Genomic DNA, 12,970 nt, shown 5'->3' with positions numbered 1-12,970 from the left:
TCCCGGAATTTCATATTACACGTTCCTGTTTCCATGAGTGTGCATTCATTCTCCCGTGAATATCGTTGTCGTTGCTATAAAATTGAACACTGCCGTGCGATATACCCCTATTGTGCATACATCGCTTAATGTTCATTAGCTGAGTGCATTAGAGCTACTAGGCTTAGAGCGTTCATTGCTTTTTTTTTGTCTCAGGATAAGAATTTGCCGGAAGAAATGCCAATGGAAATGTCTATAGAAACTAGCTATGGTTGAATCGATGATGAAATGTTTCATGTATATCCATATCGAAGATTTTACGATTTCTTACTTATTATCATAGTATTTTAAATATTCTATCTTGTAAATAGTTTATACCATACAATATTCATTATATAATAAGAATAACTTGGGAAAATGAGGAAATGAAGATCCATTTCTTCTTGGTAACACTTATGCCAATTTCTTATCAACTTTGAAATTTTCTTACCCCTTTTTCTCTTCGTCCTCAACTATTCTCCGTTTAATTCTAATTCAAAGCTCAGAAGTGTCTTTAGTACTCCAAATCTAATATACGAGACATTCTTTACGTAGCTATTGCTATTAATATTTTCATATTACAAATTAATTACAAATTAATCCGAACGAAAAATTCAATTATAGATGCCGAAAATTTTCAGATCAATAATCGACATCTCCTAAATGATGTAATATCAAAAATGTTATTTTACCGTTGAGGAAAAAGGTATTTCTATCGATACAGAAAATTACCGGATTACTAGCGGGTGACCAATACACAGGGACGAGCAACACGAAAGACAATGCCAAACCCGATGCCACGTTGGACCCCTTTCCTTTATGGTTCACCTTGCCCTTTGCCGCTTTTGTCAAGCGTACACGCTTCCGCGAGCAAGAAAGTGATTTTCTGCCGCGATAAACGTGATTTCTAAGACACGCTGCCTTTACCGTGCAATCAGAGGATCGGTTGAACGACCGACAGACGCCTTTTGATGTCGAATCACTGCCAACGTCCCTTCTACTGGCTCATCTTTCCGCCACTCTCGAGTGGATTTCACGCGACGAACCGCTCTGTACATCTGCCTATTACGTTCACGCGTCATCCTTCTTTCTAAGACCTTCGATTACTTCGTAAGTCGTAGCTATCTCGTGTTGTAGTTACATTTGAATAAAGAAAGTAGAGTTCCTCGTATTAGCGGATAATTGTGATTTGCCTGATTCCTATTAATAAATGAGAATATGTAACATTATAATATCTAGATCATAATTATAACTAAAAATTTAAAAAACTTTTTTTTTGGAAGAATCGTATATTTTATCAGTTATAATTTATGTCGCAATGGGATATAATTATCATCCAAAGTTTGAGCAACCATTTTTCATTAACAACGATTAAATTAATCTTAGTTAAACGTACACTATCAATTAATCAGAGTTGCTGTAAAAATTTTCCAATAGAGGCGTTGAATTTCTTTTAAACTTTATAGTAAACCTTAACACCTAGAAGTAATTGATAATCCTCCGAGGGTCTATAGTCGTCGCTGTTAGTACGAAATACATTTGTACCAAACAAGCCCGAAAAATGATTTTCATCCCTTTAACGTACAATAACATACACTGGGGAAAATAGTCTCAGCTTGTGCTCTCTTGCCGCTATCATAGGGGACTTTTAATAAAGGTACTTCAACGTTTTTACGTCGATACATTCACGGCGTATAAACTGACCTCTTCTTTGCACTCGTGTCTGGTGTTTAAAGAGATACCTCTGCGCTTCTGGCAGTATTTTTCTACTTTGCATTTTTAGCCAGCATTGTGTCTGAACAAACGAAACGAGCGACGAGCCTTTTGCGAATTTTTTGAAAACTCCAACCTTTGTGAATAAGTTGAAAATCAAATAAAAATACAAGATAATGTGTCAGATCATTTTTACGGTTGTTTCAGAGAACGATAGAAAATAAGCTAGAGCAATATCTTATTATCTTCATCATCCTCTGCAGAATCTACAGGACTAGCCTTATTATTAACGAATTATTAAAGAAATTAAATTATCCGTATGAAATGAAGTTTCTACAGCGCAACCACCGTTCGCTCTGCAGCAAAGATTCACCAAGGCGAATACGTATCGTCACTGTACAAATCTTTACAATCGAAAACGACGAAGATGAAGAAAGAAAAAAAAGAAGATGATGAAAATACCTCGGTTGAGCGACGCTGGAGCACCTGCCCCACGAGGAACTCGACGATAACCACTCGGGTTACGCGGGTGAAGAAACTCGAGGTCTGTGTAACGTCCGATGAAATATCGTAAATCACGGAACTCGTTGTGTCTGCGAAGTTTTCATAGACGGCCGATTCGACCAGCCCTCTCCGGTAACACCCAACCACCCCCAGGTTTCACCTCTTTCCGCGTCTCATTCTCATTACGAAGTTCCCGGTCATCAAATTTTATTAGCCCCGCTTCAAGGGTTCGCCTTACTTCTAACTCAATATCGTAGATTTGTAGTCTCGGTTTAACTACCCTCGTTTCTTTCACCTTTCTCTCTTATGCTCGCGCATATACGTTCTCCCTTCGCTTCTTCTCCGTCCTTCTTTTCGCTTGTACTTTCTCGGGCGCCTCAGTGAGAAGGCCAAGATGTAAGCACGGCGAGCTCGAGCTCCAGCGACTTTGAAAGCAGCAATAATTTCGTGCTCCACGGCCGAGAACTAATTTCCACCGGGTCTGAAGGCGGCTCTGGTGGACGGGGGATCAAGCCAGATGAAGAAGGGTGGACTCACCAACGCCTCCTTTCGTCCTTCACCTCTGATTCTCTCCTCTACTTTCTTTTCCTCTTTCGTCTTCTTCTTTTTGGTTTCTTGTAAGTAGTTCGTTTTCTCTCGCGCCCTTTTACCGCCCGACAATGGCCAACCAGCTCCACCTGCTGTACCAGGTCGCGAACCGTCGCACCCAGTACGGTTAAGACGAAGCTGCCTGATACCGCGGAAAAGCGCTACAGCGAATGCGACGGCCAAGTCGTGGCATTTCCGTTCGTCGAATTAACCGATGATCCTTGATCTTGAATGGGAAATTTTGCCATTCACTGATCTATCGTGTAATTTATGTACGATAAGCATAATTGGGGAAGTAGAATCTATAGGCAGAGATCTCTTACATTTTTAGTTCATCTGCTGTTCTATCAATGTTCAAAAGAACTTGTCTTTGTTAGTCCGGCTTACAATTTGGAAGTTTCGATAATCGAAAATGTCAGTTTTCCATTAGCACATAACTATTTCTAAAGATCAACTTAATCGCATCATAATAGTGTAATGCACGCTGCTATGATCCTTATAAAGAACAAAGTTAGTGCAAATCGATTTATCCATAATTTTTAATTAAAGTATGTGCTTACGAAAATAGATAAATCTTCGAATACCTATGAAATATTTGCATTGTTTACAGGTTATAGGCATAGGAACATTTAATGGCAATTCGATAAATGACGTAAATGTAATTTTTGTTATTTATTTTCACAAAGTACTATTCCACCTAATATCCACTACTATCGTCATAGATACTACTACTGGCGGTGTTTCTACAAACTCCTGTTAGTGTCACGGCTGGCTGATTATGCTAACCAACTCTACTATTAGTAGCGTCCGTCCCTGTGTGCCAGTGTAAACGATGGCTGACTGATACGGCTAGTTTCTACTGCGTTGGTAATCGCCCGCAATATTAACATTCTGTTTGTCTAGGACATCGTATTACTACATCCTTGGTAATTATACGCTCAAGTTGCTTATATCGCATTCTTATTATGAAGCTTAGAATAATATTATTCCTTTTCTATCCAATATTGCAATAAAAATAAAATTAGTCGTTCAATTAACATTAATGCGACGCTTCTTCAAGATAATTTATCCATACATAATACAAATACACGATTAACCAAAACGTTGAAAACAAAATAACAATATACAATATCGCTAAAAAGTTTGAAATATACGTTTCACAAAATTAAAGAGAGTTTTAACGAATCAATTGGAAGAAAAGAACAATTCCAATAATATTTCCAACCATTCCATCACGTGTATCATTAATTCTCCATTGAAAGCTAAGTGCCTTATAACACGTGCAAACAACAGAAACCATTTCGTACATTTCTCCATCGACCTTATAGTTTTCCAATAATTACACTTAGCAATAGATGGAGGAAGAAACGTGACAACAAATGTCGAACGACGTTATTAAAGAATTTTTCGCAACGACTATAATCCCTAATCTGTCTCTGAACCGATCTAATTCCTTGAATCCAGTTATCGGAGTCACTGTACCGAGCCGGACAAATTGAAGCTCGTGAATGACGTATAAAAATTAATGAGGGTGCAGTTAGAGGTCGCGTAACATCGCTCGACGATCAGGCAGATCAACGTAATCCTCTTATGTCGCTGGATCTTCAGATCCACGTTGACCGGACTCATCCAAGAGAGCCGCTATTCCCTAAGCCTTTAAACCTATCTCAGACGAACCAATATCGGACCAATTTCAAGAAAACGGTGTCACGATATACATATATCTATATATACATATATACAGACGCGTAGACAAGCTTCTGAACTATATTAGTAAACGAAATGATAGATGGAAAAGATACTTTCGCAGGAAAATTTCGTTTTCTTTTCGTTTCTTTGACATCATAACTGAGGTCGTTTGTATAATTGAACAAATATTAAATAAATTATAAATTATCAACTTATTAAATATATCTCGTAGAACAAGCTCGATTAAAAATGGATGAAATTTTAACTTTTTAAATATATGACAATTTAGTATATTTTTATAAAAATATATTCTATTTTATAAAAATATTTAGTATATTTTTTGTTATTTCCGCTATGTTGTTTCAGCTAAGTGAAATGTGAAATATATGCAAACTTACCTTTTGCTGTTGCGCCTGTGTCGGTTCTGTGGCGAGCAGTTGCTTCAAGGCTGGATGTCCGTGTCCATTCGGTGTCGACGTTGCACCTGGTGTGCTGGGCGTACTGGGATTGCTCCCTGGAGTGTTTGGTGTATGCGGGCCCGTAGTTGGACTGCTAGGACTCACGCTTTCATTCACCTTGCTACCGGCATGATGATTCTCCGTATGCCTCCTCAGACTCCTCGCGTCGCAATACGACTTGCCACATCCTTCCGCCTTGCATTCGTATGGCTTCTTGTTTCGATGCGTTAGCATGTGTCCGTTCCTGGAAAATAATACAGGATAAGAATTATTTTAAGTTCGAGGAATTCCTATAGTAAATTTTGATAAATTTTGATAAAAACGATAAATTTTTAGCGAAATTCTTTGAGACCGTTTTTCAATATGATAATACGTATCAAGAAGTATCTCCGTCCTAATTAACAATACCAAAAATACGTAACTGAACACAGTAGTAAAAGATTTATACACAGTCGGTGATATTATCCATAAACCCACATTCTACAAGAAACATGGGATTCCTGTCACGTTCCACCGAGATCAGACCAACACTCTGCCAAAGCATTCATAATCCACCACCGATATACAAGAAATATCCAAGAGAACTCGATCATCCGGCGCCCCAATCATGCGTGGAAAATTATGTCAGTCCAATTAAGTCCTTATCTATATGGAGGATCACTGAACTCCGGAAATCCTGTACGAGTTACACGGCGATCTTGGCATCGAGTTATCTGCGAGACAGATCTAAGCTTACCTCCGACGTGACAATCTTACGACCGTTTCTCTGTGCTAAAGACCGATCTCTCCAGGCTATTTATCTGATAACCATAGCGTGCAACGCCTTCAATGATGTTAAACGTACCGAATGAGCAATGCATGAAATCTTTCAATGAATATACCGACTGACTATTATCATGTTAATAATATTCGAATACATAATACAGGGTGAGAGGCTAATCGTAGTACAACCGGACAGAGGGTGGTTCTATGTGAAAGAATAAGTCGAAGATGTGGAATAAAATTTGTTCATACGACGCCTCGTTTCTGAAAAAATGCAAAATTTGTAGTATACCTTAATGTATATAATTATATATCTGATGTGATATATACACGCGCATGGTAAAGTTTCAAATTTATTTTTCTCGCAAATGAAACATCTTACGAAAGAATTTTGTTCCATATTTTTCCCAAAAACGTGACATTTTTGGGAGAACAATCTCTTCAACTACAACTACCTGAAGAGTAAACAAATTTTGCTACTTTATTCATCAAACACTTCAACACTATTAATACTTCATTAAACAAGTTTTAGTTGCTTACCAGTTTCAATCATTTTCATTTGTACTATAAACCATATCCCTATAACCCCTGTTACCCTAAAAAAAAAAAAAAAAAAAAATAAAAAATAAAAAAAAACAAGAAGAGTGCGAAAGAAAAGACGGAGAAAGTGCAACAAGTTGGCCATGTGGCTGACGAATAAAGGGCATCTTTACTACCACCATGAATCGTCTGATACGTTCATCTCCCATGATAGTTGGCCCTATAATTGCATTAATCCAGCAACGAGGTACACGGTGGAAACGACATCGTTAAACGCCATTGTCTAGTCGTAACTATAATCTAGAGATTGGAGATTTAACGCGGATAAAACAGCCAGTAAGTACGAGGGTAAATCGTCGATCTGTATCACTGGTGGCGCTATGCTTACTCTCGTTGTCGCCATCGATACGAACCGCTATGCTGGATCCGATTTCTCTGGACAAATATTTGCCTGGAATATCAATCGCGACGACTGAGCCGAGAGGGAAACGACTCTAACGGAGTATTTTTCAGATTACTCGATTAATTTGCACCGTCGCGTCGTTGCGTGGAAAACGTAAACGAAAACGATTTCGAAGTAAACGACAATCAGATATCTCGTCTCGCTAAGAGACTATTTTAGGAATTTATTTAACCGTTAATGTTGACTTTTAAAATCACGGACGAAGTGACATTTTCATTCGGCGGTGCTTTCTACGGTTCAATCTGTGAAAGTACCATCTTTCCTTTTTTGTCGTTTATGGAATCTTCTCGACGTTAAATATCAAAGGTTTTAATTAGTAAATTAGTAAAGGAGCACGGAGATGGGCAAAGTTCTTTTAAATATTGTTCGCTGTTTAAGGAGATCGTTGAGCTCGTTGAAAAAAATGTTACCTTTAACCTTTCGCCTATGCGTCAACCTTTAATTTTTTAAGAGTGAACCACTTGCTTCTTCTGTTAAGAGTAAAAGCAAGAATACTTGGAGCTTTATAAGTAAAAAGTAAAGCGCGCACCTCAATTAGGAATTGTATAGAAGTATGCAACGTGAGAAATATTTATATTATTCTCGGTTCTCGTGGCAGTTGGAAGGAACAATAAATTTTAAAAAGATTTTTCATTTTGTACGAATCTTATTTTATAATCTTTCTTACTTTCCAATACAACGCTTTTTTTTTTATCAGGTTCCACGTTTCATTTTCATAGCTATCAAATTTTTGTAATCATACGAAAATATTACCAAACGATACGAAACTTAATATACTTGGATTTAATTAATTAGTATACAAATGTTATGATAAATGCAATGGTACACAAATACTTTTTATAATCGCTATATATAACACACATCATACGATATACTCGTATATGTACAATTTTCCTATAGTAAGCGATCGAATACTTTTCTGAGTCACTGTGTATGTAACAGGAGGTTCATCGCACGAATCTATCCATTTCAATGTATTCCAACTAGCTATTCTCATGTCGCAACCCTTTCTCCCTTCTTGTGAAACTTTAACGAGCCCTGCAACATTGTCCACGTCTCGTATCTTTCGACACAGAGAGGATTCTCTTGTGGTTCGCGCTAAGAAGTGGCCAGAGCATAGCACGGATGACATCGTTTCCAGTAAATTTTCCAACAGTCCACCGAGGCCATTCTCTCACTCTATTGGTGCAAGTTTTATAGTCCATCGATATACGAACGAGGTCTCTTAAATTCTATCGCAGGATGAACTTCCAACTGGGCAGGGTTTAATTTGTAAAAGCTAATTCGTTCAACTTTAACGTATTTCCTTTCTGATCCGCACACATTTCACGCACACGCACAGACACATTGAATCCCGTGGGAATCTGCATCCATCCGGGAATCGATCGACCTATTCTTGCGACTATTCGTTGTTAAGTGGTGAAAGAGAAAAGCAAATAGCTATTTGCAAAGATATTGGAAGAGTAAGAGACGGGGTGAATAAACAGTGGAGTAATTTATTTCGTAATTTTCTCATTCGCTTTGATATATAGTGCAGCGGAAAGTGTAATCTGAATAATTAGATTTTGTAATTTATGGAGTGATTAATTTTGTTTGATACTTCATTTGTCTGTGTAGATCAATTGTTAAAGTTGTAGCAAGATTTTGATTCACGTTTCAGATATACAACAAGTACACTAAAATTTCAAAATATTAATAACATTAATCCACCTGAATTATAATTTAATTTTTAATAAATCTTGAATATACTCAACGAGTAGTATGCTTACTGAGAGTTTTTGGTGTTTGTTGAAATTTTGTAAAAATAAATGATAATTTTTCTTTGCGCATGCAAGTCATTCTCAGAGTTAATTTTTGCAGATAATTAATAGTTTAACAAATCGCTGACATTTGTTATGATTCACTACGTACGTAATATCATTTCGCTTCAAAAACCATTAGGAAGACCTCGAACTAACATTGATTAATTTTTCGTTGATTCGAAATAAACTTAGGTTTGGCCGTGACGGAGATAAGAGCGTGAAAGATGGAAGATATACACTTCCATAATTTCTTTCGTTCTAGTTCCTTTTCCACGGCGAAACGTTTTTAGCTCGACGAGGGGAAAGGAAAATGTACGAACAAAGACCGTATTGAAGACGTCGAAGCAGGAAAGGAAAGCTTCGTTGTTGAAGGAGAAACAAAAGAACGAGAGTTCTGCGGATCCTTTTTTTCCTTTAATGACGATGTACCCTTTAAAGAACCACGTTGAAACTATATTTCTAAAGTAGAATCGATCGCCATATCAATTTTTAAGGCTAATGATGCCGCTGGATAATTAGCGCAAATCTTAAAAGCAAAATATTCGATTCCTTAAAATTGAAATAGAAAAGCGAACGTTCGTCGTCTCTTTTATTTTAAGTTCCGTAAAAAATTTAACGATTTACATTCCACGTACTTTGCATACGATTCGGCGACAAAGGAAAGGAAAGGATAGTGCTTTCCTCTGAAAACGAGCCATAGTTCTTGTTTAAAAAAATTCCTCTTGCAACGAGGATCCGATGCAAACATGAGAAACAACTCAGCAATGAAAACACCAAAGCTTTTATGACAGCTTATTCCCCTTGAAATACAACGCGCTACGTTAAAACGAGGTTACATAGACACGGAAGAGTTCAACATCTATATCCTATCTTTAAACATGCTGCTCGATCAACCGTATTAATGCGACGCGAGTATATATCGATTAGGATATTTTATTTCGGTGAAAATGCGAGGTAGTAAATTATACTTTATTTTAAGAGTCGATGACAAATGTTTGCGAACGGTGTAACATGGTAATTATTAAAATTTAAGTTAGAAAGATATGTGGACTATATATAACAAGCAAAAATGTCCAAAGTTAGAATATTTTGGGAGTGTAATAAAATAAACCTCTATTCAGTTTTGTTCGTAGATACATAGATTAATTATGCATAAATATCCTTTGGTTTAATTATTCCAACGAATTAAACACAGGATCGAATACAATTATCCATCGTGAAGAATTGTAATATCCTTTATAAAGAGGGAAAAGTGTTCCATTCGCCATCTCAACTCCTAGCAATTTATTTATCTACGCGCATTTTATCTTTCATTCAGGCTTTCAAATATAATCAACTAGTGACTCTTTTCAATAAATCCAATTTCAATCCTTTTTCATAGATTCACCTCCATAGCCATTTAAAACGATACTACGATGTTACACCTCTTTTCGCTGTTTCGCAGACGTTAGTAGTGCGATTATATTAGGTTGCCCGAAAAGTTTCTTTCGTTTCGTAAGGTGATAATAGGTGAACAACAATTTCTGTTTTATATTACTTCATTGAATTAGGTATGATCCATTTCGTTCTGTTCCTATTATTATGTTCGTGCATAATTCAATAAACTAATATAAAAGAAAAAAAAATTGTGTGTCTATTATTTCCTTATAAAACGAAAGAAACTTTTCGGACAACCTAATATAATAAAACAAAATACACAGATCGCTGAACAAAAGAATTCCTCGAACAACCCTATCACCGTAAAACATCTCCAACATCGATTCTTCCCTCTAAAATCATCCAACAAACTCTCTAAACCCGAACAAATTTCCCACGCGAAAATTCCCTCCTGGATTCAGCTGTCGGGATCGAAGATTAAATTCGCGCCAATTATCAACTCTCCATTAATTCCAGCAATGACAGAGAGACGGCAGTAGGGACTAGGCTCCCACTAAAGAGGAAGCACTATCGGGTTCGTGGAGGCTGTTTCCCCAGGTCTATTTTCTTTCATTTCACGGGGTCAGAGCATTCTTAATGCGAGGCGGACGAGACGGAAGCGGAGGAACAAAGGGGGTATCGACGATATCGAGGTGGGAAAGCAAGTCCTCTTTACAAGCGGAAGACCGAAGAAACGACCAGGCTCTCTCCCTACTGGCTGCATCGGCAACGACTCTTTCTGAATCCCACTCTCCCTGTCCCTTCGCCCTCGCCACCTCGAAGTTGTCGCAAATCCCTTTCGGACGGAGAGACTGTCCTCCGCTCTTTCTATGTACAGGGTGTCCCAGGAGGAAATCGAATAACTTTGTTAGAATGTTTGGTAGGTTATTCTGGATGAAAAAAGTCAGAGTAGACTATATGAATCTTAGTCCATTTAACTTTAGTTCATTTCAACAAATAAATAAATTCTATATATATATATATAGCTGGAGTAGAGAAATAGAGAAAAATTCTTATCTTTCTTTGCTTGTACATACTAAAAGTGTTCGAAGTGGTAGCTCCTCGTTTCATATTTGTTTTGCATATAAATTTTGTTTTTTAAATTTATCCAGCCATAATCATCTAATAACATCAAATTAGAGGCAACAGCGTTGCTTCTATCTTTTTCTTCTTTTGTACTTCGCACTTTTATTATAATCTTTTAAGAAAGCTTCAGATGACTCGTATTTATACGTATAACACTATCTCGTTTATACGTGTAAAATATATCTATTGTCATAGTTTGGCCGTTAAACCCTGGGACACTCTGTATATATATTATATATATTTTTCTCTCTTTATGTATACAGTATATATGTAGCCTGGCTCCCGAAGAAGAGCTCTCGAAGAGAATACCTCTCGAGGTATAAGCGCTTCCTTTCGTCTTTCCTCATTTCAAGCGGCACCGTCGCCGTTCGAACACGGGAAAAGGACTACGTGGATTTACTTCGATAACAGAGATACGCCGTAGAACTTACAATGGCGCGTCCGCTCGCTCGGCAAGAAAGGGTTGAACAGGCATGAGAGAGAAGGGTGGCAAGGCTATGCTCGCTGGACCGAGTCTGGAAACGCAGCTTTCTCCTCGCAGGAGAATAAGAATTTCCGGAGATGTTGCGCTCCTCTTTTTTTTTTAGATTTCAATTAAGCGACTCTGGAGCGTTTTTCTTTGAATAGGAGAGAAAAGAGTTGTCGTTGGATTTGCCTGTTGGCGTGATTAACGTTATAGGTTGCGTTGGAGCGGCTCGCGTTATCTGAGAATTTGATATTCACTGGTTGCTTTTCTTCTCTTTTTTTTTTGTTTGGTGTATGGATTTTTGAATGGTTGAACGTGCGAAAAGTTTTCTAATTACAAAATTGTTCAATTGTTTGCTAAAAGAATGTCAGTATCGTGCAGTTCAAATCAAAGTTATAGCTCGTTGAGAAAGCTTTTAACCCCTGGCTTATAATATCGAGCCATACTTGTGACAGAGATTATAATTCCGATTGAATGAGGGCAGTTTATATTCTCTTTCGTAACAAAGTTTACTTTCAACTCTAACTTTAGCTTCCATTCTTCAAACTGGAGATTATTAGATACAAATTGTATAGAATATTTCGATATTCTGCCATCTGACAGCGTCGCGCTCACTTAAGTTGCTACTCAAGAAATCATAAGCCAAGAGCTTAATAGCGACTTAATTTGCTCGGTAAATTCTGTTACTATAGGTTATTATAATAAACTGTAGATTTATAGAAAACTAAACGCAATTCTTTTAAATTAATTAATAAAAATTGATCATTTTCAACACTGTATATATATCTTTTCCTTTTAACGTATTTAAGTATCCGATAGAGGTACAAATATCTCCAATCTATTAATTCGATTACGTCGTTAATATCATAAATGTAATTCTACAATGACAATAAATAAAATTTGCATGCAGATAAATTTCACGAAACACCATTATAAAAATTCTCTTGAATATTTCAAGTAATAAAACGATGTATCCCAGTTTCAAAGTTTCATATAACTCTATCGTGTGCGTGTGTGTGAATTAAAATATTTCGCAAACTCTTCTCGCCAAAGGGTACACACACGAACAGTTTATACTCGAGGAAATCAAAAATGTGCAAAATAGAGAACAATTGCAGTTGCGAAGCTGGCAGCGAAGGAAGGAAAGCTCGTCGACGTTGTTCTTTTATATTTCCTCTTACCCGTTTAATTACTGCAGCCTGGAACAACGAATTCTATACAAATTCTATGTAGCGTCCACGAAATAAGAGGCTTTCAAGGGATAACAGGAAACAGGTTAAGTACACGGAGATTCTTTCTTTCCTCTTCAGTGTACTGTTGCCTAAAGTCGAACAGCAAACGCCTGTTTGGAATGTTTTTGATAATAAGAGCACGCAAATCACGGGAGAACCGTGACGCTTAGTACAAACGAAAACAAACGGGAGAACGAGGAAATTGTTGCTTGTGACCTATGATAAGTGTAAAG

At 37.2% G+C, this 12,970-nt stretch overlaps 1 protein-coding gene across 7 annotated transcripts in view; it reads right to left on the bottom strand.

The window, feature by feature from the left end:
- The window catches only part of LOC126871786 (uncharacterized), a 585,120-nt gene that overhangs the window by 124,881 nt on the left and 447,269 nt on the right, over positions 1–12,970 (bottom strand). For all 7 annotated transcript variants that reach the window (XM_050630990.1, XM_050630993.1, XM_050630991.1 and 4 more), the window contains one exon: positions 4,911–5,214. In XM_050630990.1, coding sequence (XP_050486947.1) covers positions 4,911–5,214 — 304 coding nt within the window. The remainder of the gene's footprint in view (positions 1–4,910; positions 5,215–12,970) is intronic.

The sequence above is a fragment of the Bombus huntii genome, chromosome 12, assembly GCF_024542735.1.
Source record: "Bombus huntii isolate Logan2020A chromosome 12, iyBomHunt1.1, whole genome shotgun sequence".
Lineage (NCBI taxonomy): Eukaryota > Metazoa > Arthropoda > Insecta > Hymenoptera > Apidae > Bombus > Bombus huntii.
The sequence above is the reverse complement of the archived record's forward strand: the minus strand, read 5'-3'. Positions and strand labels throughout refer to the sequence as shown.